The sequence below is a fragment of the Neomonachus schauinslandi genome, chromosome 16, assembly GCF_002201575.2.
Source record: "Neomonachus schauinslandi chromosome 16, ASM220157v2, whole genome shotgun sequence".
Lineage (NCBI taxonomy): Eukaryota > Metazoa > Chordata > Mammalia > Carnivora > Phocidae > Neomonachus > Neomonachus schauinslandi.
Window position 1 is genome coordinate 2,290,432 of NC_058418.1, and position 26,348 is coordinate 2,316,779.

General features: G+C 43.1%; 2 protein-coding genes across 6 annotated transcripts in view; one reads left to right on the plus strand and one right to left on the minus strand.

The window, feature by feature from the left end:
- Window positions 1-26,348, plus strand: part of LOC110573734 (zinc finger protein 787) — a 182,790-nt gene that overhangs the window by 16,792 nt on the left and 139,650 nt on the right. The window contains exon 2 of one of the 4 annotated variants that reach the window (XM_044911291.1): window positions 13,451-13,462. The exons of the other annotated variants lie outside the window; for them this stretch is intronic. Within the exon in view, the coding sequence (XP_044767226.1) occupies window positions 13,451-13,462 (12 nt within the window). The remainder of the gene's footprint in view (window positions 1-13,450; window positions 13,463-26,348) is intronic. 4 annotated transcript variants of the gene reach the window in all.
- On the minus strand, window positions 5,533-25,398 carry ZNF667 (zinc finger protein 667). Of its 2 annotated transcripts, XM_044911289.1 has the most exons (5): window positions 25,328-25,398; window positions 16,979-17,070; window positions 15,331-15,457; window positions 13,934-14,026; window positions 5,533-7,868 (listed from the first exon to the last, which is right to left on the minus strand). In XM_044911289.1, the coding sequence occupies exons 2-5, from the start codon at window positions 17,036-17,038 to the stop codon at window positions 6,289-6,291; spliced, it is 1,860 nt and encodes a 619-aa protein (XP_044767224.1). In that variant the 5' UTR covers window positions 17,039-17,070; window positions 25,328-25,398; the 3' UTR covers window positions 5,533-6,288. The 2 variants fall into 2 exon arrangements, with proteins under 2 accessions (XP_044767224.1, XP_021538025.1); XM_021682350.1 differs by lacking the exon at window positions 25,328-25,398 and having other exon boundaries at window positions 16,979-17,361.

The window sequence follows — 26,348 nt, forward strand, 5'->3', positions numbered from 1 at the left end:
GTCCCGCGTCGGGCTCCCTGCTCGGCGGGGGGTCTGCTTCTCCCTCTCCCTCTGCCTGCCTCTCTGCCTACTTGTGCTCTCTCTCTGTCAAATAAATAAATAAAAAAATCTTTAAAAAAAAAAAAAAAGAAACAGTAAAAACTGGACAAAATATGAAACCTTGGTTTCAAGACACTGGACATAAGGCAACAAGACTGAGATCCTTGAAAAATGGGAAACAAATGAGGGGAGTACTAGGATTTACCCAAATAACTACGTAAAGAGAGTTTCCAGGCTATCGTCTGAGTTGAGGACACGGATCTGGGAGTTAGGGACATTGAGGTGGCTGGAGTTCCCAGGATGAAGTGCCTGAGAGCTCTTAGAGAAAAAAACCTTTAGACATCAGAATTTTTTATCTGGGTAAATACTAGTTTTTACCTAAACACTGATCAGTGCATGCATGTGAGGAAATCACCTGAATTACCTGGGGAAACAATGGATAGAATTACAAAGAGAAATGGACAAATCCAAAATTATAATAAGAGATTCTGACACACATCTGTCATAAGAACAACTAGACAGAAAATCATAAAAGATATTGAAGACTTGAACTGCACTATCAGCCAACTTGACCTGACATTTTAAAAACCCTCCACCCAAGAATAGTATACAAATTATTTTCATATGCACCCAGAATAGTTACTGAAATAGACCATATTCCAGGCTTTAAAACATATCTCAATAAACTTAAAAGGATTCAAGTCATACAAAATGTTTCCTAACCAGAAGGGATTAAATTAGAAACCAGTAAATGAAAGATACTTGGAAAATCTCCAAATGTTTGGACCTAAATGGTAACCCATGGGTCAAGAGAGAAATCAAAGGGAAAATAGGAAGTATTTTAAATTGAATAAAACTTAGAATAGAGCATGTCAAAATGTGTGGGATGCAACTAACAGTTCTTAGAAGGAAATGTAATAGTACTAAGTTACAAAATTTTGAAAGCTCCTAGTGACTTTAATTTCCACCTTAATTAGAAAATGAAGAGCAATGAAACACAAAGTTAGCTTAAGAATGGAAATAATTACTAATAGAAATAAATGAGATAGGAAACAGAAAAATAAAAGCAGGTCAATAAAACCAATGTATCTTCATTCAGACTGCTGGAAAAAAAAAAACAACACAAGTTACCAATATCCGGAATGGCAAAGGTGATGTCACCACAAATTCTAGTTATGAAATGGGTAAGAGAATGTTGTGAACTTTATGGAAATAATTTGACAACTTAGGTGAAATGAGAAAATTTCTTGAAAGAAACTACCAAGCTTTCTCAAGAAGAAACAGATAATCTGAACCGTTATTTTAAAAATGGAATTTGTAATTTAAGTCTCCCAAATATTTTCAGGTATCTTACTGTTATTGCTAGTTTAGTTCTGCTACAGACAGGGAATGTACTTTATGTAACTGTTCAAAACTTAAAATTTATATTATAGTCGTGTGTACTTCTTCATGTATACTCGAAAAGAATGTATTCCACTTTGTGGTGTTTTATAAATGTCAACTAGTTAACTTGGTCAGTTGTGTTGTTCAGGCCTTCTATATTCTGATTTTGTGTCTACTTCTTCTACTAATAGCTGAAAGACAATGGTGAAATCCCCAATAGTGAATTGGTCTATTTGCCCTTTCTGTTTTTTCACTTGTGTAATTTGTACCTCTGTAACTTGATACATATACACACACTTATGATTGTTGTTTACCTGGAAATTGATTCCTTTGTTATATAAGGTTTCTCTTTATCCCTGATTACATTTGTTGTTCTAAAATCAGCTTTACCTGATACTAATATAGTGATTCCAACTTTCTTTTTGTGTTTGCATGATCTTATCTTTTCCCCACTAGTTAACTTTTAATTATTTATGCCTATATAAAGTGTGTTTCTGCTAGCATATACTTGGGTCCTGTTTCTCCAGTCTTACAATCTCTTGTCTTAACTGGTATGCTTAGACCATCTGCATTTTCTTTTAAGATTTTATTTATTTGAGAGAGATCATAAGCAGGGGGAGAGGCAGAGGGAGAAGCACACTCCCCGCTGAGCAGGGAGCCTGATGCCGGGCTCAATCCCATGACTCTGGGCTCATGACCTGAGCCGAAGGCAGACGCTTTAAAAACTGAGCCACCCAGGCACCCCTAGACATCTATATTTGATGTAATTTAAAAATATATATATTTGGATTAAAATCAATCCATCCTCTTAACCATTTTCTAATTGTTCTATTCTCCAGCTTTTGTTCTTTTTCTGCCTTCTATTGGGTTAACTGAATATTTTTAAATTATTCCATTTTATTCTATTAACAACTTATCCTCCTTAAAAAGTTTTAGTGATTAACCTAAAGTTAACATATATCTTTAATTAACCAGAATATATCATCTTGTGCCACTCAACAAGATCCTACACAACATATTCCCAGTTTGTCTCCCATCCTTTGCACTTGTCATGCATTTTACTTTTACATGCGGTAAACACACAAAGCATGTTACTGTTTTAAAATTATCTTTTAGACATTTATGTAAGTGAAGAAAAGAAAAAGTATTTTACCTTCATTTATTCCACTTCTCTTCTTTCCTTTGTGTATATCCAAGAATTTGTTATGGTTTCACATTCCTTCTGCTTCAAGCACTTCATTTATTTCAAATAGAGAGGTCTTATGGCAACGTATTGTTTTTGAGGTGGTCTTCATTCCTCTTATCAATTTTGAAAGGTATTTCCATGAAGTTTCAATAAAGACAGCTTTTTCCTTCTAGCACTTTACAAATGTCATTATTGTCCTCTAGTTTGCATTACTTCTAAGTCTACTGTAATTTTTTTTCCCCTAAGTCTGCTGTAATTCTTATCATTGTTCCTTTGTAATTAAAAAATCTTTCTTGGTATTCTCTGAGCTTTAGATACTTATGTTCTGGTGTCATTCAGCCATTATTATATTTTCAAATATTTCTTCTGCTCCATTTTGTCTATTCCTTCTGGGATTCCAGTTATGCATGTGTTGGACCAGTAGACCTTTCCCTACAGCTCTTAGATGTTCTTTTTTGTCACCTCCCTGTACCCCTTGCCCTGCCTCCCCCCCCAATTTGTTTTGGTTTGGGTGATTTTTACTGACCTACGTTCAACGTCACTTATTTCCTTGACTGTGTATTATTGATGAGTTTGTTGAAGGCACTGTTTGTGTTGATTTCTAGCATTTCCATCATTCATCTCTCTGCTCAAATGACCCATGTAATTTGCCTGTTGTGCAACTTTTTTAGTAGAACTTTAACATATTATAAATTGTCCAACAGCTATGTAACTTCTGAGTAGTTCTGGATTCTTCTGTCACTTGGTAGGGGTGGGAAGTGTAGATTTTTCTTGCTTTTTTGTATGCCTTGTAATTTTGTCCCCCGCCCACCCCAGCTAGGAATCTTGTGTAGGACAGTAAAAACAGAGGTAAACAGATTTCCTGGAAATGGCCGTGTCATTCCTTCTGTTAAGCCTTGTGTGTGTGTGTGTTGGGGGGATGTCATTAATACAGAGAGGAATTGGACTAGGTTTAAGTTTGGTTGTTGCTGTGGTTACCCAGAGTTCACCCGTCTTCAAACATTACTAGTGATTCCTTAAAATGTGAGCCTGTTTTCCCAAGGGTTTATCTCAATGTCTGGGTCACCTTCAGGTTTAAGTGTTCCCTGTCAATTATGCCTCAGAGAACATCTGATATACTAAAACATTTTCATTAATTCATTTATTCACCCAATATTAAATAAGTGCTGACTACTTCCTGTGTGCCAGTCACTGTACTAAATACTGAAATCTGCAATTCCCTTAATACTCCACAACCCTCTGCCACTATTCTGTGTATCTGTACTTTCTCTTTGCCCTCAGTAGCCTTCCAACTTTTGTGTGCCTAGCCAACTTTAATGTCCTATTCTTCCTTTAATATGGTCACTATCTCCAAGTGATCCCTGTCCCCAAGTCCTCCATTCACCTTGGAGTTCACCATCCTCTTCTATTACCTATGTACCTTTGGTGTTTCCACATTTTAACATCCTGTATTTCCTTGTAAACTCTAAACCTAAAGCCATGTGGTCATGCATTTCAGAGTTATCTTAACAGGATATGGGTGTTTTTAAAAAATGGCTTTTGCAGAATAGTGCAACAGTCGGTTAAGCGGCTGCCTTCGGCTCAGGTCATGAGCCCAGAGTCCTGGGATCGAGCCCCAAGTCAGGCTCCCTGCTCAGCAGGAGAGCCTGCTTCTTCCTCTCGCTCTGCCTGCTCTGCCTACTTGTGCTCTCTGTCAAAAAATAAAGAAAATCTTTAAAAAGAAAACCTAAATTAAACCGGGGTGCCTGGGTGGCTCAGTCATTAAGCATCTGCTTTCAGCTCAGGTCATAGTCCCAGGGTCTTGGAATCGAGCCCCGCATCGGGCTCCCTGCTCGGCAGGAGGCCTACTTCTCCCTCTCCCACTCTCCCTGCTCGTGTTCCCTCTCTCACTGTGTCTCTGTCAAATAAATAAATAAAATCTTAAAAAAAAAAAAAAAACAAAACCAAAACTCTGTCTATAAGCAAGAACAGTGTCTTACTGGTGTGCGTGCGTGCGTGTGTGTGTGTATATGGTTTGTGACCAATGATTTAGAAACAATCTCTATGGCAGATTGGCAGAAGAATTAAACAAAGGGAAGGGTATGGAAGGGGAGGGAGAATAGACATGCCTCTCCATGAGCCTTTTCTGTGTTATTTGCTCACCTATTTGCTCCACGTGTCAGAAATATTTTATGCTGATTTTACAGAACTACTATGACAAGCGTAAATGAAAATTAGCTGTTATCCTGTATGCATGCTTACCCTTCGCAAATCTGGATGTTATTTTCCCAGTTGTGGTCACAGAGTGACCTAAAGCCATGTGGTCATGCATTTCAGAGTTATCTTAACAGGATATGGGTGTTTTTAAAAAATGGCTTTTGCAGAATACTGCAACTGTATATAGCCCAGTAACAAAAAAGAACTCTGATTTTATTTCTCACATACTTTGCATAAGCTGGAAACAGAGACTAAAAGCTATTATATATGGTGATTAGCTGATAGGAAAATAGCCTGGTACATAAATTCAGGGTATTTCCCTCTGTATTAGCCAGCTTGGGCTGCCATAACAAAATACCACAGACTAGGTGACTTAAACAAAAGAAACTTACTTTTCAGTTTTGGAGGCTAAAAGTCCGAGATCAGGGTGTCACATGGTTGGGTGGTAGTGAAGGCTAGCTTCCTGACTTATACACAGCCATCTTCTTGCAGTATCTTCACAAAGTAGAAAAAGCAAGCTCTCTGGCATCCTTTCTTTTTTTCAGACACTAATCCTATCATGATGCACCCTCATAACCTCATCTACCCCTAAATAGCTCCCAAAGGTCCCATTTCAAAATACCATCACATTAGAGGTTAGGGGTCCGAAATATGAATTTTGAGAGGACATATTCAAGAAATGGCATCTCATTTTTCCACCAATCACTTACTGCACGCCAGGGTTCTTACATGAAAATACCAATGTTTATTTATATAAATATAGACAAATTTATTTTCAATAAAACAGTAACAAATAATTTCTCCCTGCTTTTAAGTTCTCATTTCTCTGGTTTCTTTTTTCCCATTAGCCTGTCTCAGGCTTGTTAGATTTTTCACACCATGAATATCATATATTTTCATATGGAGACAATATGGTAATGACAACTGATTCACACAATTATGAGTGCTATCTTTATCCACTTGAAGACTCTTCTCTTTTCTCACCCACAATTTTCTGCCAGCTGGAAGTAGCACCCTGGTTTGCCCAGGAAATCTCTTATATGTGATAGTTCCAGTCCTAAGAGACAAACTCAAACTCATTCTTCATGTGACCTTAAATCAGGCTCAAAGCCCCATCCAGAAATATGGACTTTGCAGTTCTACTTTGTTGTATGTGACTAATGAAATAGCTTTAAATTACACTGGAAATAAAATATCAGTAATTCTTATCACATGAGGAGTAGTATTCATTAAAAATGACTGATCCAATCATCCGAGCTTGCTATTTTGAAATTAAGACCTATGGTAAGGTCATGGCCTCAGCTGATGACAAATCATCTGGTCAAAGTCATCAATGACTTTTGCTCTTTGGCTTTCAAGTGGGACACATCATCAAATGGTCCCATTTTTACAAAATTTATGTTATAAACAAATGCATTTTCCTATGCCTTGGTCTCTCCTACTTTGAAAGCCTCACTCTATGCTTTCACATATTTAAAACAAACTTAGGCTTTTTCTTCAGAATGTGTATTCTGATGTCGAATCAGGGATGAACTCCGACTATATGCCTTCCCACATTTACTACATTCATATGGTTTCTCTGAAGAATGACTTCTCTGATGCCGAATAAGATCCGAGCCACTGCTAAATGCCTTCCCACATTCATTACATTCATAGGGTTTCTCTCCAGTATGACTTCTTTCATGTAGAATAAGGGATGTGCGTTGACTAAAGGCCTTCCCACATGTTTTGCACGTATATGGTTTTTCTCCAGTGTGAATTCTTTCATGTTGGGCAAGGTGTGCACTCTGACTGAAGGCCTTCCCACACTGATCACATTCATAGGGTCTATCTTCAGTATGAATTCTCTTATGTCGAGTAAGAGATATTCGGTGACTGAAGGCTTTTCCACATTCTTCACACTGATAGGGTTTTTCTCCAGTATGAATTCTCTGATGTTCAATAAGAAATGACTGACGGCCAAAAACTTTACTACATTTATTGCATCTGAAAGGTTTCTCTTCAGAATGAATGTTCTGATGTATTTTAAGGTTTGCAGTTCCAGAAAACATCTTTCCACATTCCTTACATTCAAACATTTTCTTTTTCCTTGTATGAACTTTCTGATGTTGAATAAGGGATGAATGCCGATTACAGACCTTCTCACATTTACTGCATCTGTACAGTTTCTCTCCATTATGAATTCTTAGATGCAGAATAAGGGTTGAAAGCCGCCTGAAGACCTTCTCACATTTATCACATTTGTAGGTTTTCTTTGACGTGTGAATTCTCTGATGAAGCATAATGGATGAAATCCTATTAAAGGATTTTCCACATGCTCTACATTTATAAGGATTCTCTAAATGGTGACTTTTCTGCTGTGGACTCTGACTTAACACCTTCTCACTTTCATGGGTTTTCTCTCCAGTATGATTTCTTTTATGTATAACAAGGGCTGATTTCTTACTGAAGCCTCTCCCACATTTATTGCATTTATGAATTTTCTTTCCACTGTGAAATTTCTTATGAAGTAATAGGGATGACATTCGAATGAAGTCTTTCCCACACTTTCCACACTGGTGGATGTTCTCAACAAAACTAATTTTCTGGCCCACACTGGGAGGTGGGCACTGACTCAAGGCCCTCCCACAGTCAAAGGTTTCCTTTCCATTATGAACTTTCCCATGTAGAATAAGAGATGTTCTTTGAATGAAGCTTTCTCCACATTTATCACATTTATAGCTTTTCCTTCCATTGTGAATTTTCTGATGAAGAATGAGGGATGAGATCTGTCTGAAAGCTTTTCTACAATTACTGCATTCATAAGGCTTCTCTCCAGTATGAGATTTCTGATGAAGTTTAAGAGATAAGCTTTGACCAAAGGTTTTCCCACAGTCATTACATTTTAAAGATTTCTTCCCTGAATGCACCTTCCTGGGTTTTATTAGAACTGAACTCTTCTTGCAGCCTCTCTTTCCTGTGGGAACTTTCTGTGATGCAGAAATTGGTTTCTGATAGATGCTTTGCCCAGATTTGTTGCACAGATTTGGAGGTAACTTCCTGGTCTCAGATTTAGACCCTGAGTCTGAAAGATAGCAAGAAATTCAATATTTGTTTTCCTATGCTGGAAAAATGAAGCTTCTGTGCAGTCATTATCAATGATGATAATAATAATACATAGTAACAATGATGACTTAGTCTCATTATAATTTTAGCATAATAAGGGCTTTATAGAAATATTTAATAATTAGAATTCAGGAAATCTTGCAATTTGAAATGAATAAAATTAAAGTTTTATTTGTAGGATAAATTCATACCATATGCTACATTAAACTCCATAGATTCTTCATTGGATGAATGTACTTTTATTATATGAAATGTCTAAAATGACAGAAGATAACTACAGACAGAAAGTAAATTAGTAGTTGCCTGGGGCTGGAGATGGGAATAGGGATTAACTGTAAATGGACATGAAGAGTTTTATTAGGGTGACAAAAATATTCTAAAACTAGATTATGATGATGGCTACACAACTTGTTAAATTTATCAAAAACCACTGAATTATACACTTAAAATGGGTGAATTTTACAATTTTACAATATGTAAATTAGGACTCAATAAAGTAAATTTTTTTGTGAAGTCATAAATTTTTAAAATGTATTCTTAAAATCAAATCTTTAAAAAACAACAACTGGACTTCTGGTGTCCGGTTCCTCATGTAAGAGGCTTGGAAAGCACAACTTCATCCAAACAAGTAAGAAGCTAAGTACAAACCACTGCCTCCAACTCCGGTTGCTTCTAGCCATCCTGTCCCTCCTAGGGAGCAGGGGGGGTGGGGATGGACTGAGAAACTTGCGATGTTCACACTCCAGAGGCAAAGGCACCCTAAAAGACTGAGGCCTAATCCTAGGACCATAGAATGCGTCCCATCCCAACATACCTCATCACTAACTGTTTACAACAGTTCTTTCTACCTGGTACATCACCTCTGGCCATTAAGAAAAAATTACAAGGCAGTGCTTGCTTTGGCAGCACATATACTAAAATTGGAAGAAAAAATTACAAGGCATACAAAAGGCAAAACACACAATTTGAAGAGACAGAGCAAGCATGAGAACCAGACTCAGATATGGCAGGGATGCTAGAATTATCAGACCAGAAATTTAAAACTGATTAATATGCTAAGGGCTCTAAGAGATAAAGTATACAGCATATTAGAACAGATGGGCAATGTAAGCAAAGAGATGGAAATGCAAAGAATCAAAACATTAGAGATCAAAAACACTATAACAAAAAAACACTATAACAAAGAATGCCTTGGATGGGCTTATTAGTAGATTCAACATAGGTGAAGAAAGATTCTGTGAGCTAACTTATCAATAGAATCCTTAAAAACCAGAAAGCAAAGTAAATAAAGACTAGGAAACAAAACAAAACAAAACAAACCTCGACTCTCCAAAGACTGTGGGACAACTACAGAAAAAGTAACAAATGTGTTATGAGAATGCCAGGATAAAAAAAAGAAATGAAAGAAGAAACATTTGAAGCAATAATGAATGAGAATTTCCCAAATTAATGTCAGACAACAAATCATGATTCAAGATGCTCAGAGAACACCAAGCAGGAAAAATGCTAAGAAACCTATACCTAGGCATGTCTTTTTCAAATTGCAGGAAATTAAAGATAAAGAAAAATTCTTGAATGACGGCATAGGGGAAAAAGGACCTCACCTACAGAGGAACAATGAATTGCATCCAAATTATTAGAGACCATGCAAGCAAGAGAAGTGGAGTGAAATATTTAAAATGGTGACAGAAAGAAACCACCAACCTAGAATTCTGTACTCTGTCAAAATAGCCTTCAAAAGTGAGAGGAAAAAAGACTTTCTCAGATGAATAAATATTGAGGGAATTTGTGGCCAGCAGTACTGCCTTGCAAGAATGTTAAAAGAGGTCTGTTAGAAGAAAAATAATACAAGTCAGAAACTTGGATCTACACAGAGAAGGGAAAAGCAATGAAGAAAGAATGAGTGAAGACAAAAAATCCCTTTATTTTTCTTACCCTTAATTGACCAAAACAATAATAGTTTGTTCAAAATAATAGAAACAATGTATTCAATTGTGTATGCTTATGTATTTATCCTATGTATACATGTAAATATATACATATTTGCTTATATATACATACTTGCTTACATATATTTATATATAAATGAAGTGAATGACAGCAATGATACAGATGATAGGAGGAAGGAATTACCATTATTTTATTATTATAAAGTCCTCACACTACCCATGAAGTGGTATAGTGTTATCTGAAAGTGGACCTGGATTAGCTGTAAACGTACAAATTCTAGGGCAACCACTTAAAAAAAAAAAAAAAGATATATTATAGATACCTTTATCTATATCTGTATATCTGATATGCTAAGGAAGGACAGAAAATGGAATCATAGAAATGCTCATTTAAAACCACAATAGGAAGGGGCGCCTGGGTGGCTCAGTCAGTTAAGCATCTGCCTTTGGGTCAGGTCATGATCCCAGGGTCCTGGGATTAAGCCCCTCATCGGGCTCCCTGCCAGCACGGAGTCTGCTTATCCCTCTCCCCCACTCTCTCTCAAATAAATAAATATTTTTTTTTAATTAAATTAAATTAAAAAATAAAACCACAATAGGCAGAAAAAGAGTGGAAGACAAGAACAGGAACAAAGAATAAAGACAACAAATAGAAGTATTTATTATGTATGTAGTAGGTATCAATCCAACTATATCAATAATCACTTTGAATGTCAACAGTCTAAACCAATTAAAAGAGATTGAATTTAATCTAATTCAGAGTGAATTAAAAAACACAGCCCAACTGTGTGCTGCCTATTAAGAAACTCACTTTAGATATAAAGACACAGATTAAAAGTAAATGAATGGAGAAAAATATACCATGGTAACACAAATCAAAAGAAAGGAGGAGTAGCTATATTAATTTTAGACAGAGCTGACTTAAAAGCACTGAAAGTTATCATGGATAAAGGGGGGCATTATATAATGACAAAGGAATCAATTCTTCAGAAGACATAACAATTCTTAGTGGGTATATGCCGAACAACAAAGCATCAAATTACAAGAGATAAAAACTGATGAAACCACAAGGAGAAATATATGAATCCACTATCATAGTTAAGACACTTCAACATCCCTCTCTCATAAATGAAAAGATCCAGAAAGCAGAAAAATTAGTGGAACTCAACCATACCTTCATTCAACTGGATATAACTGACATCTACAGACTACTTCATTCAACAACAGCAGAAGTCACATTATTCTCAAGCTCACATAGAAAATTCACCAAGATGGGGGGCGCCTGGGTGGCTCAGTCGGTTAAGCCGCTGCCTTCGGCTCAGGTCATGATCCCAGGGTCCTGGGATCGAGTCCCACATCGGGCTCCTTGCTCGGCGGGGAGCCTGCTTCTCCCTCTGCCTGCCTCTCCCCCTGCTTGTGTTCTCTCTCTCTGACAAATAAGTAAAAATAAAATCTTAAAAAAAAAAAAAAAAAGAAAATTCACCAAGATGGACCACATTCTGGACCTTAAAACATACCTTAACAAATAACAGAAATGACACAATGCTCTCAGACCACAGTGAAATTAAACTAGAAATCAGTAACAGAAATATCACTGGAAAATCCCTAACTACTTGGAGATTAAATAATACATTTCTAAATAACACATGAAATCACAAAAGAAATTTTTAAATATTTCGAACTAAATGAAAATAAAACACAACTTTGGGGCACCTGGGTGACTCAGTCAGTTGGTCACTATTGACTATTTCTTTTGATACGCAGATGTTGCTACAAAGCAACAGTAATTAAGACAGTGTGGTAGTGGAAAAAAGATAAAGACCAATAGAACAGAATAGAAAGCCAAGAAATAAACTCTTGCATATCTAGTCAAATGATTTTCAACAAGGGAGCCAACGTTACTCAATGAGGAAAGGACAGTCTCTTCCACAATCAGTGTTGGGAAAACTGGATATCTACATGGAAAAGAATTATCTTGGACCCTTACAACTCACACAAAAATTAACTCAAACAGATTAAAGACCTAAATGTAAGACCTAAAACTACTGAAGTCTTAGAAGAAAACATTGGGGGAAAAGGTTCAGGATATTAGATTTGGCACTAATTTCTCAGATATGACACCAAAAAGCAAAGGCAACAACAACAAAAGACAAATGGGACTACATCTGCGTACAAATAAAAACAATAGTGTGAAAAGGCAACCTATGGAATAAGAGAAAATAATTACAAATCATCTATCAGATAAGGGACTAATATACAGAATATATGAAGAACTATAAGGGGGCCTGGGTGGCTCAGTCATTAAGTGTCTGCCTTTGGCTCAGGTCATGATCCCAGGGTCTTGGGATCAAGCCCCACATCGGGCTCCCTGCTCCATGGGAAGCCTGCTTCTCCCTTTCCCACTCCCCCTGCTTGTGTTTCCTCTCTCGCTGTGTCTCTCTGTGTCTCTCTGTGTCAAATAAATAAAATCTTAAAAAAAAAAAAAAAGAACTGTAACTCATCAACAAATGACAATCCTATTTTCAGAAATGGGCAAAGGACTTGACAGACACTTCTCCAAGGAAGACAGACACATGGCCAATAAACACATGAAAAGATGCTCAACCTCACTAATCATTAGGGAAATGCAAATCAAACCCACAATATCATCTCACACCCATAAGGATGGCCACTATCAAAAAAAACAAAAAATCACAAGTGTTGACAAGAAGTTGAAACATTTGTACATTGTTGGTGGAAATGACAAATGGTGCAGCCACTATGGAAAACAGTATGGAGATTCCCCAGATAATAAAAAATAGATCTATCATATGATCCAGCAATCCCACCTCGGGGTACATACCCCAAAATCTGAAATCAGGATCTTAAATACATATCTGTACTCCTATGTTCGTTGCAGCATTATGCAAAGTAGCCAAGAAGCAGAACACCCCAAATATCCATTGATAAATGGATAAAGAAAATATGACATATATAATGAAATACTATGCAGTCTTAAAAAAAAAAAAGATCCTGTTACATGTTACAACATGGATGAAGCTCAAGGAAATTATGCTCAGCAAGAAAAAAGGACAAATACTGTATGATTTGATTCATACAAAGTATCCATGGTGCTCAAAATCAGAGAAATACAAAGAAAGGTGGCTACCAAGGGCTAGGTGGAAGGGTGGAGGGAGAATTAGTGTTTAGTAAATATAGTTTCAAAAGTTATTACAAGATGGAAAAGTTCTGGATATCTGTTGCACAACAATGTGAATATACTTAATTCTACACTTTAAAATGGTTAAGATGATAAATTCAATGTTATGATTTTTTTACAATTAAAAAAACTCAGGGGTGCCTATTGGTTAAGAATCCGACTCTTGAGCTCAGGGTCATTAAGTTCAAGCCCCGTGCTGGGTTCCATGCTAGGTGTGGACCCTACTTAACAAACAACAACAACAACAAAAAAGCCACTCATAGAACTGTTAAAATAAGTAAGTAAAAATAACCTAACCAAAGAGAAATCTATCAGAAAAGGGAACGAGTTCTTAGAAAGTAGTCAAAATGAACAGTTGTGGAAAATTTTTTTTTTTTTTTTTAAAGAATGAAGAAAACCATGCAAGTTTGAACATTACCATTAGCAATGCTATCATGAGAGAAGGTGGAATATGCCGAGGCAGGGAATGTGATAGGTGGGGATAAGGGCATAACGAGCTGAGCTTCTGAGATCAGAATCTGGGGTTCAAGCCCAGCTGTGCTGCCACTTCCTAGCTGGGTTACCCTAGGCAAGTCACTGAACTTCCTTGATCTTTGGTTTCCTCATAAATAAAACAGGAATAATAATAGTACCTACCTTATAAGACTGGGAGGAACCTGTACAAGCACGTCTGGGACCTAGGAAGGGTTTATTAAATGTTGGTTATTCTCCTTCTGGGGGCTCACGCTACAGACTAGAATTTTCTTTACAGGCCTGGGGGCCTTTAAGGTATGGAAACTGGCAGTTTGCAAACATTTTCAAGAGGCTGCCCTCTCAAGATGGAGGGTGCTCTTACAAACGATAGCAACAAGTAAGCCTTGATTCTCTGTCACTCACCCACACCCCGGCGTTTCCTCACTGGCTCCACTATCCAAGGTGCTTTCCCTTTCTCCAATAAGGTGATCACATTTGGCCTCCGAAAGCAAAGTCCTGCATTCAGGAAAAACATCAGCACTGAGCATGACCTGGGTGCCACAGATGTCAGAGCCAAGCCCTGTGTCAACGGGAATGGGGATTTATGAGCACAAAGGGAGCACAGAGGATGTGAAGGGCAGGTGGAGGAGGAGGACGATCAAAGTTCAGTTACAGCAAGCGGAACTGCTCATTTCTAACTCTACAAAGCCAATTATTCTCTTGAAAAATCAGACCAGAAACTCCTGAGGCTGGCTATTAAGCTGCTGCTTTTCGGCTCCCAATCCCACCCTTCTCTGATCTGTTTTGTGTGCAGGGGCTGGGGCTCTGCAAACTACACTTCTTCACCAGAAGCTCCCTGTCAGCATCCACCAACAGGGGCTCTGCTGGTTTTAATTCTGCTTCTTTTTTTCCCTACACTCTCAGAATTAGCCTCATCCTGACCCTTCATGAGTATAAACAGACTAGTCAGCACACCTCTCTCTTCCTTCAAAAGTCTGAGTCCCTTCCTCTAAGTCCTAAAAACCCCAAACTCTCCCCTTTGTATCCCTAGCCCAAGGATGGTGCCTGCATCCTGCGGTTACCAACTCTGCATTACTATTTATATTTGTCCACTATTAACCCTTTAATCACACCTGTTAAGTAGATTCCTCGTATTAAATTCTCTCAAAACCACCAGGTGTCCTCAAAAGGTTACATACATAGTTACTATGTGACAGCAATTCCACTCCTAAGTATACACCCAGAAGAAATGAAAATATACGTCCACACAAAAACTCAAACGTTAATATTCACAATTGCCAGAGTGAAAAACTGCCCAAACGCCCGTCAACTGATGAATGGATTAACAAAATGTGGAATACTATTGGCCATGAAAAGGAAGGGGGTACTGATACGTGCTACAATGTAGATGAACCTCAAAAACATTAAGTTAAGGAAGCCAGACACAAAGGACCACATACTAATGATTCCATTTCTATGAAAGGCCAAGAATAGGCAAATTCAGAGACAGAAACCAGATTGATGTTTACCTAATCTGGAGGAATTAGTGGGCAAGGGGAATGAAGACTGATTGTTAATGGATATGGGGTTTCTTTTGGGGTAATGAAAATGTTCTAAAACGGACTGGTGATGGACGTACAACTCTGTGCATACATTAAAAACCACTGAATTACATACTTTGTATGTAGAGCATGTGAATTATATATCAATAAAGCTGCTAAAAAAAAAAAAAAAACTGCAGTGGCTTCTGTTTTCCTAACTAGACTAATTTATGTCCCACAATGGGTTGGTTGTGGATTACGGGGTGGAGAGAGCCTTACCGAGAGAGACCAAGTTCTGGTAGTTCTCCAACATGACATCTTCATACAGATCCTTTTGAATGGGGCTCAGCCATTCCCACTCTTCCTGGGAAAAGTAGATGGCCAAATCCCCAAATGTCACTGGCACCTGAAACAGAAAGTCACATGTCCTTTCACCACAGGCTTATGCTTCCATATGGCTGGAAACAAGGAACTTGTCCCAAACATGGGAGATCCATGGTGCCAGGAATCTATTCAGGAAACATTTGAGGTTCTGAGGCCAAGAGGAGCAAGTGCATTAAATAAAATAAATACAACACAATATGACATAGCTATTATTAAAAACTATGTGCCATAAAAAGCAGTATCAACTTGGATTTACTGGGCACTGACAAAGGCAGAGCATCTTTCTAAGCACCCTACAGGTACTGACCCATGTTAGCCAGTGACTATACTGCTGAGAGAATCACAGCAATGCTACAGATCAGGAAATGGGAGGCCAGAAACGGGAGGGTGACTTATGGGAGGAAGTGCCCAAACTAGTGAACGGGGGAGCTAGAGTTCAAGCTAGGCAGTCTGGCTTCTGATTCATGCCCCTAACTACATACTCTCTAAAGAGCACATGACTCAACTACACAGGGCCAAAGGTTCTTTGTAGGTATAAGCAAGGTTACTGATCACTTGATCTTAAATCCTTATCTAGGCAGATGATGTAATCACGGAGCCCGTAACAGTAGGGAAATTTTCACCAGCTGGAAGAGGAGAGTGGAAAGGGAAGTCGGAGAGATCTGAAGCCTGATTTGACCTGCTATTGCTGGCTTGAAGATGGAAGGGGCCCAGGTGGAAAGCAGAAGAAACTGAATATGCTAATAAACAATGAGTTTTGAAGAGCCTCAGATGTGACCACACAGCCAGCCAACACCTTTTTTCAGCCTTGTGAGACCGAAAGCAGAGGACCCAGCCAAGCTGCACTGTGCCTGATCTCTGACCCACAAACTGTGCACCATAAACATGTGTTTTGAGCAGCCCAATTTGTGGAACTTTGTTACAGCAGCAACAGGGAACACATAACTTAGAGGGCAAAAGTGTTTGTTAGAGAAACTGCATCCAAGATGTTTATTTTAGAAAATCACTTCATCATCTAAAGTGGTGAAGCATGTTTTTTAACAGAAGGTTGACTCACTGGCCTGGTTCCAACGAACCCAATCTGAATACAAGGTTATGTGGAGTCTCTTAAAATTAGAGAGATTTCCTCCTTGTAAATATGGGCTATACAAGTAAAAACAAAGTGACATCAACAGATTAACTCTAGAGCACAACCTCGAATCCTCCTCTGCCTCAGCAGATCCTGCCTAGGCACTCATGTCTACCTTGAGAAATCATGGTGGCTCTCTTCTTCCATCTCGGGAGCAGCCTAGGCAAACAACCTGGAGATGCTTGACAAATAGGTGAATGGCCATATGCACACTGAGAAAAAAGGAGAGGAGGGTGCTGAGTGGTTACGTGGGTTGCTGGAGCTCTTCTCATGCTCCTACCCTCCGTGGTGATGGAGGAAACAGAGACCAGATCTTGGATGGGATTCGGTCAGGCAGGAAGTTTCCATGGAAGGAAAGCAAATGACCCATGTCTTACAAGATGGAACCTCCCTGCGAGAACAATCACTATTTACCTTGGACTTGGACTTCCCTCGTGCAGCAGGCATCCTTTCCTCCCCCTTGAGGCTCCGCATCTGGAGAAGGGCAGAGTGCAGAGAAGGTGGGGCTGTGGGGGAAGAAAAGTCATGAGGATGACAGGGCCTTCTGGGTGGTCCCAGAGTCTCTAGGATAAGAATCCCCTGATCCCTCACCCTGATCACACATGCATGTGCATGCACACATACACACAGGTGCATAGACACACATGGAGGGAGGTCAGAATATCTTCTGCAGCATTCCTGCCCCTTCTCAGGGTTGGGAAGGGGCATAGCCAATGCTATCTGTTCCCAAGATCACAGAAGGCTCCAGATCAGGAGGCAAATGAGACATGAAGACAGCTATCCATCCATTTGACAAGCATTTGTTAAGTGTCTAGTATGTGCCAGGCATCGTCCTAGGTGCTGGGGAAGAGCAGAGTTAGAGCAGAAGTACCAGCTCCCCTGTACCTTACATTCCACCACGGATGGAAAGTTCATATAGAACACAGTGTCAGCTGAGATCATTGCTATAAAAACACAACACAACACAACAATACCAGAGCAGGGGGTGGAGTGATGGGGTGGTTGACGGAGGCCTCCAGAGGATACAACACTGAGTCAAGGTTTGAATGTAGTGCAAGTGTGAGGCACTTGGACGCTTGGAAAAGAGCATTCTGGGTAGAGGTACAGTAAGTGCAAAGGCCCTGGAGCAGGTGTGTACTTGGTATGTGGAGGGAAGTAAATGGTGTGCTGAAGCAGAGTGAGTGAGGTGTGGAGTGGTCGTCTGTGAGATGGCTGAGTTCAGGAGGGGCCACATCATGAAAGCAGTTGTGAGCAGTTTGAAACTGATCCTAAATGTGATAAGACATCATCGAGGGAGCACGAGTCTGAGGAGTGGCATGTCTGACTTAACATTTAACAAAATGTGCTGGGTGGCTGTGTGGTGAATCAACTGTGTATGTTGGTGAGAGGCAGTGGAGACGCAAGAGCTGAAGAGGCAATTCATTAGGCAGGTATGTGTCAATCCAGCAGGGAAATTCAGTGGGATGGATTAGGCCCATCACCGAGTCACTCTGCACCGATGCTATTCTACATGCATACCATTAGCAACTGGTGACAACCGAGTTCTGGAAATAAGGCTAGTGCAACTAAGTGTTTAACGTTATTTAGTTTCAATTAATTAATCACTAAAGTATTAATAATAAATATTAAAATTAATGAATTAGAATTTAAAATTAAAAACTGATCCTTGATTTAGTTACTATAAAACTTTGAAGAACGTTTGAAACGACCGGGTGTGTGAATCTACTTTTCCAATGGTAAGTTTTATGAAATTTAAATACAGATCAAGAGGCACCTGGCCAGTTAAGTGTCTGCCTTCGGCTCAGGCCATGATCCCAGGGTCCTGGGATCAAGTCCCGTATCAGACTCCCTGCTCAGCAGGGAGTCTGCTTCTCCCTGTCCTTCTGCCTCTCCCCCTGCTTGTGCTCTCTCTCTCTGTCAATAAATAAATAAGATCTTTAAAAATAAATACATACGTACACACATACAGATCAAACAATAAAAATTACTGCTCTGGAAAACAGTATGGAGGTTCCTCAAAAAGTTGAAAATAGAGCTACCCTATGACCCAGGAATTGCACTACTGGGTATTTACCCCAAAGACACAGATGTAGTGAAAAGAAGGGCCACTCCGTTTTTATCAGAGTGGCCACCGGACTTGAGGAGATTTGCAGCACAGCACGTTAAGGTTGAGGAGTTGTGGCTCAGTAACTAAGTGGCCTGGCCTTCCATTCTGTGTGCTGAGCAAGGCTTCCCTCATGCAGAAAGTGGAGACAAAGGGGCCTACCCAGAGTCTTAAGATGCCTGAATTCTCTCTGCATTAGACTCCAGGACAGGGTTATGCTGGGTGATTTGTAGCACCTGCCAATTTCCATGGTGTAAACACTCCCATGAGGGCCCCACTGTAAGCTACCAAACTCGTATCACTGAGCACAGAACTGGGGAAAGGTGTACACAACAGGTTTGGGATCTAGTGTGAGCCAGCCCCAGCACTCCACTGCCAGAGAGTCTCTGAGAACAAAGCTGTATTCTTTGCCTGGGAGTTCTCCTACTTTTAACTAGTATCTCCAAACTGTAGAGATAATGCCTGGTTCTGTGGTCCAGGACAGAACCCAAAGCAGCTTTGTCATTATAGAAAACTTCTGCTGGTTGGTTCTGTTTCATTTTGAAACATCCACATGACTTTGGCATCCTACATCATAATAAATCTGAGCCCGTATTAATATAAACCTCGTATTTTAAACTATTTACCAGATAAATACATCCCTTGGCTTTTCCCTTCCAATTCCTCAAGTAGAACAGATTATTGCAGGAAGTGGTATCATGTCCATCCTGTGGTTTCTCATAGCTGTTTGTACTCAGCCATGTACCCCAAATTAGAAAAGTACAATTCTTGCCCACAAAACAATTTTCTCTGAGGAACTCAGCACTTCTGGGGAGGAAAAAACAGCAGTTTGGTATTAAATAATTCTGGATTCAAAATTTGCCTCTGCCAATTATTGGGGTAAAGAAAACCTACCTCACCCTTAGCTGTTATGAAGTTGACATGAGCTACCTTTATAGGAGCTATCTTCACCAACAGGCACACAGTAATTTCTCACCTGCTTTATCCCTTTTATTCAGTATACACCAAGCATCCAAAAGACCAAGGAAGCCTGAAACCCATTCAGAAGGCTGTGGGTAGAATTCTCATACAGTGCAGGCAGGAGAGAAAGTAGCACAACCTCAGTGGAGGGTAATTCAGCAAATCTTTGAAAACTGAAGGTACAAATCCCCTCTAACACAGTAAACCTCATTTCTGGTATTTGTCTTTAGAAGGCGTTGCATATGGATAAAATGACACACAAGGGTATTCATTGTGGCAAGGCTTGTAGGAAGAGGCAGTACGGTTCTACAGTGAAGGGCATGAGCCTGGAGGCTGTCTGGGTTCAACTTCTAACTCTGCTACCCTCCTATGGGTGAACTCTCATGTGCTCTCTAGGCCTCAGCTTCCTCAATTGGCAAATGGGGCAAGTAACAATGATTCCACAGGGCTGTCTGGAAGATTAAATGAATGAAAACATGTAACACATTTGGAGCAGTGCCAGTATTTACCAAATGTAAGTTATCAAGAGATTAGAGATAACCAAAATGCCCATCAATAGGAAAATGGCTAAGTGAGTGTTATGTACACGATGGGACACCATGTAGATCTTAAAAGGAACAAAACAGCACTACATCAGTGCTTCTTCATTGGGGCAATTTTACACCCAGGGGATACTTGCAATGTTTGGGGACATCTGTGGTTGTCACAATGGGGTGTGTGTGTGTTCCTGGCATCTAGTGGGTAGAGGCCAAGATGCTGTTCAACACCCTACATTACACAAGATGGCACCCCCCAAAGGAAGGAACAATCTGGTCCAAACATCAACTGTGCCAAGGTTGAGAAACCTACTCTACAGGTATTGTGTGAAATGATCTCCACGATGTGGCGTAAGGATAGAGAAAAAGGTACAGAAAAACTTAGAAAAAAGAAAACATGGAAAACCAACACCTGAGTTTGAAAAGGCAGACAAGTTCTGGAAATATAATCAAGAAGTCATTAGCAGTGACTGTCTCTGAAGAAGGGAACTATATCACTTGGCATGGGAAAGGAAACTCGAAACTCACTTTTCCCTATCTATACTTTGGCATTTGTGTTTCACGCATAATAACTACCTCTTCAAAACAACACAAATAAAATAGCATGAATCTCACACTATCTCAGGGTAGAGCTGTACACCTGGCCTGTCTTCTGAATCTCAAACATAGTGTGAGAAAAGGGCTCTGCCATTTAAATTTAACGCAAAGCTAAATTCTTCACCCTGAAGTGAGGATCGCAAAAGCCTGGATGGAAACAAGTTTCAAAGAGTTACTGAGCAGTGGCCATGCCTCCCTCAGGGGCAGAAAACTAGGGTCCTTCCTCTCAGCCCCAACAGCTCTATGATCCTAGAGGGCTGTGTTGAGCACTGAGTTGGAGCAGGTCCAATAGTACTTGACAACCAGCCATTTAATGCATAATCTCACTGCTTCCTTTCAAAGTCTGCTCTTCTGTACCATCTGTCAAATATTTGAGGATCACCTCTACTCTGAACCTGCCAGCCCCAGAGGCCAGAAATATCGAAGACTCTTTCCTTAAAGACCCAAGTCCAACTGTAACAGAAAACATGGGCTTTGCACATGAATGTGAGCCCTGACATTTCTCTGCTTTACATGGGAACAAATTTCCTCACTTACAGGACGGGGCTAGGAATGTCCCTATTGCAGGAAAGCACAGCTGTGAGGACTGCGTTAGAAAAAATACTGAAAGCACTGGTCACTCATAATCCTCCCCTCCCTCTACCAAATTAATTTACCTCATTCCTCAAGCAAGCTCAGAGCTACAGCTCTCAACCTTGTTTGTACATTAGAATACCTCGGGAACTTTTTAATAAATACCAGTGGCTGTGCCTGATGGCAGATCAATTGAATCAGAATCTCTGGGGACTGGCTTGGCATTTTTTAAAGTAGGCTCCGCACCTAGTGTGGAACCCAACATGGGGCTTGAACTCACGACTCCATGATCAACACCTGAGTTGAAATCAAGAGACGGAGGCTGAACTGACTGAGCCACCCAGGCGCCCCTGGGCATTTTTTAAAAAAGATTTCCAAGATGATCGAGTGCCTGGGTGGCTCAGTTGGTTAAGTGTCTGCCTTCGGCTCAGGTCATGATCCCAAGGTCCTGGGATCGAGCCCCACATCGTGTTCTCTGTTCAGCGGGGAGTCTGCTTCTCCCTCTGCTCTACCCTCCCCCACTAGTGCACAATGGGTACACACACTCTCTCTTAAATAAAATCTTTTTTTTTTTTAAAGATTTTATTTATTTATTTGAGAGAGAGAATGAGATAGAGAGAGAGAGCATGAGATGGGGGAGGGTCAGAGGGAGAAGCAGACTCCCTGCCAAGCAGGGAGCCTGATGCGGGACTCGATCCCGAGACTCCAGGATCATGACCTGAGCCGAAGGCAGTCGCCCAACCAACTGAGCCACCCAGGCGCCCTCTCTTAAATAAAATCTTTAAAAAAAATAACAGCTTTCGGGGCGCCTGGGTGGCTCAGTCGTTAAGCGTCTACCTTCGGCTCAGGTCATGATCCCAGGGTCCTGGGATCGAGCCCCGCATCGGGCTCCCCGCTCGGCGGGAAGCCTGCTTCTTCCTCTCCCACTCCCCCTGCTTGTGTTCCCTCTCTCGCTGTGTCTCTCTCTGTCAAATAAATAAAAATCTTAAAAAAAAAATAAAAAAATAAAAAAAATAAAAGCTTTTGAAGGTGATGCTAACAGGAAGCCATAGTTTATTTTTTATTTTTTAAAAATATTTTATTTATGGGCGCCTGGGTGGCTCAGTTGGTTAAGCGACTGCCTTCGGCTCAGGTCATGATTCTGGAGTCCCGGGATCGAGTCCCACATCGGGCTCCCTGCTCAGCAGGGGGTCTGCTTCTCCCTCTGCCCTCTTCCCTCTCGTGCTCTCTGTCTCTCATTCTCTCTCTAATAAATAAATAAAATCTTTTAAAAAAATTTTATTTATTTATTTATTTGACAGAGAGAGACACAGGGAGAGAGGGAACATAAGCAGGTGGAGTGGGATCCCAGGACCCTGGGATCATGACCTGAGCCGAAGGCAGACGCTTAACAACTGAGCCACCCAGGTGCCCCAGTTTATTTTATTTTTTAAAGATTATTTATACGAGAGAGACAGCACAAGAGATCATGACATGAGCCAAAGGCAGACGTTTAACTGACTGAGCCACCCAGGAGCCCCAGGAAGCCATAGTTAGAACCATTATGCCAGTCTCTATGAGCCTCAGGGGGCAGGGTAGAAGATCGACAACCCCCCACACCCGCCACCCCCACCACCACCCTGCTGAAACCCAGACCTTAGTACTTAAGAAGAAAAGTCTGTGATAAGCTCAAAGCCAAACTCGGATTCCCTTACTAAAGGATAACCATCAAGTCACTGCTGGTGGTCATTATTACTGGCTTTGGAGTTGAATGAGATGGGAAGCCAGGGTGTTGATCTGTGCTTAACCCATAATCTCCTCACCCTACTTTACTTCTCCAAACACTTATGACCACTCCATATAAATTGAATTGCCTTCCTATAAAATGCAAACTCCAGATGAGTAGTAATCTCTGTCTTGTCAGTTAACTAACACAGTGCCTGACCCATGGCAGGCCACTACACGAATGAGTGAAGCCTCTTAGAGCCTATCCAGACCACAGACCACAGACAGTTTCTCATCTAGAGAACATCATGCCTTTATCACTTCTTTCCTCCAGCCCCCTCACTGTCCTCCCTATCCTCACACCTTGGTAAAGTCCATGGGGCGCCCTCATCATGGCTCTATACACCACTGATTCTCAACTGGGGTGATTTTGCCCTTCAGGAGACACCTGGCAATGCGTGAAACATTTTTGCTTTCACATTGGGGCAGGAGGGGGATGTGCTGCTGCCATCTGGTGTATAGAGACCACATCCTACAAAAGGTAGGGCAGCCCCTCCCGCCACCACCATATACACACTCCTAAGCAAAAAATGATCTGGCCCAAAGTATCCACAATGCAAAGAATGAGAAACCCTGGTCTAGACACAGGAACATCTCCAGATCCCTGTGTTATTGGGAAATACTCCCCCGCGGGCCCTGCTACTTCCCAACCCAGGTTATTCACCCCACAGGCTCCCTAAGGACATCTCCATCCTGGAAGACCCTGTACTCCTGGTTTCCGCTCCCACACCCCACTACTGCCTTCCCAGGATCCTGACCAGAAAATTAGGAACCTAAGCTCCAGCCTAGACTTCAGGCTTATTTTATATGTTGACCTGAAACCTTTACTCTGGGCTCAACTTCTCCTTTTCTTCCCATGAATTCTGCTCTCTAGGTGGCTGTGAGATCCTTGGGGTCCTTATCTAGTAACTAAGCACTCACTTACATGTTGCTTACTTGTGTCACGTACCGTTCTCCCTTATACTCGCCACAAGCCTAGGATCAGTGTTACTATCATCCTCATTTGAGGAGTGAAACGAGGGGCTGTGGATTTCAGAAACCTCTCTGGAAGTCGCACGACTAGTGAGAAGCTGGAGTCGCAAAGTCTGTGCTCTGCGATGCTGGTTAGAAAGGAGAGGAGCAGCCCTCGGCAGCCACAGGTCCCAAAGGCCACAGTGGGCCTTCCTCTCCCTTCAAATACACACTAAGGCAGGCTGCCTTACTGGGAGCACCGTGCTCCACTGTCGGACCCTTCATCTCAAGTTCTGAGGCGGAAGCTCCCCCAGCACTCACCACCACGCCCCTACCTCCGCCCAGGAACCCGACAGGCGACCCAGCACTACAACCCACGGCACTGACAGCTCTGTGCTGGGTGTCTCATCCGTGTCACCCGCTTACTTCTCCCGCGCTGGGGCGCCCGCCGCCGCCCCCGCTCCCTCCCTCCCTCTCAGCGAGGGGCCCGCCGCCCGCCCGCCCTCCCTCCCTCTCACCGAGGCGCCCGCCGCTGCCCTCTCTCCCCCCCTCCCTCCCTCTCAGCGAGGGGCCCGCCGCCCGCCCTCCCTCCCTCTCAGCGAGGGGCCCGCCGCCCGCTCTCCCTCCCTCCCTCTCACCGAGGCGCCCGCCGCTGCCCTCCCTCCCTCTCAGCGGGGCACCCGCCGCTGCCCTCCCTCCCTCTCAGCGAGGAGCCCGCCGCCCGCCCGCCCGCCCTCCCTCCCTCGCTCTCACCGAGGCGGGCAGCCCGCGCAGCCGCTCAGAACCCTCCCGCCGGGGGAGAGACGCCAGCGCAGCAGGAGCAGACACGCTCGCTCGGTCGCAGTCACCCAGCGCAGCCCCACAGCCGTCCCACACGGTGAGCACCGGCCCCACCGGTCTGAGGCACACACACGAATGCGCTGCACCGACAGAAGCTTCAGTGCCGCCTGCACACTCCCGCTGCCTGCGCCCACCAGCGCCCGCTCCCCTCTCCCAAACGCCCCGCGCGCACAGGGAGAACTACACGGTCCTGGGACACGCGCCCGTCCCCCCACCTGCCGCCCGTCCCACACACACAGCCGCCACCTCATCCCACAGCACGCGACGCCACACGCGTCCCGAACAGTCCCAGGCCTCCACGGCACGCGCAGCCCGAGCTCCGCCTCAGGACCCCCACCGTCCCGGGCCCAGACCCCACTCCGCGTCACGACCTCGCACCGCCTCGACCCCGCGCCGCCGCACTTCCCCACCATCTCACAGACAAGCGCTCACACTCACCTCAGGCCCCAGGGGTCGCCTCCCGGCGGCGCCCACTCTAACAGCTGCGCAGCATCCCTCGCCCCCCGCGCCTGCGCACTCTCCTCCTTAACCCCAGGCGCATCCGCCGGGCCCGCCCCCTCACACGAGCAACACGTAGACCGGCCGCCGCCCCACCCCCTGGGCGTCCCCTAGAGCGCCCGGCCCCGCCCCTAAACAAAGCCACGCGGCGCGCACGCGCCGGGGACCTTCCCACCAGCAGGGCCGGAGCCCCACCCCCCGCCCGCCCACGCAAGACACATACGTAAGCGCTCTCACGCAGTCAGAGCCGTCCTCGGGGCGCCGCCGCACGCGTCCCGCCAGGCCCCGCCCCTGCGCCACCCCACTCAGCGCACGGAGCCGCGCGCACGCCCCGACCCTACCGTGCGGTCCGCGGGCGCTCTCCTCCTGCTAAGTCACGTAGATGCACTCAGGCGCTGTCCTTCCGTGATCCATGGAACCAAACCCAGCCTCCGCAGTCCGCTGCCCTCGCTGCGCGCACAGCCGCTGATTCCCGTCCGGGAGCGCGCCAGGGCTCAGCGGCACTGGGAGGCGGGCTCACCCGCGGATGCCGCCGCGCGCACTCGCGCGTGCGCACTGCGAGCTCAGCCTGCGACTCCTAGGAGCCTTCGGGGGTGCGGCCCTGGAAGGCCCGGCCCCAAACGTGCGACTGAGGGCGCTGGCAGAGATCTGTCAGGCCCGCAGTCGCAGCGACCCGCGAGAGGGACGGAGGAGGGATGCGCCTCCAGGCCAGCAGCGGACTCTCACTGGCGCCTACGTAGAACGAAGAACCCCAGTGTCCTTTGCGAGGCGCCTTCCCGGCCCGCAGCCTACATCTCCCAGGAGCCCCTGCGGCGCGTGGGGCCGTGCGGCGGCGCCTGAGGCCCCCCGCGCCGGTGGTGGCGATTCTCTGAGGTGTGCGGCTCGTGCCGCCTGGGCGTCTGCGCACGAGAGGCCGTGTGTGTGTGTGTGTGTGTGTGTGTGTGTGTGTGTGTGTGTGTGT

Coding starts and splice junctions, on each gene's coding strand:
- ZNF667 (XM_021682350.1), bottom strand. CDS start 17,272: ATGCCCCTTCCCAACCCTGAGAAGGGGCAGGAATGCTGCAGAAGATAT. Junction 14,027..15,330: donor CCAGAACTTGGTCTCTCTCG/GTAAGGCTCTCT, acceptor TCCTGAATGCAG/GACTTTGCTTTCGGAGGCCA. Junction 7,869..13,933: donor GAGGAAACGCCGGGGTGTGG/GTGAGTGACAGA, acceptor GCTATCTTTCAG/ACTCAGGGTCTAAATCTGAG.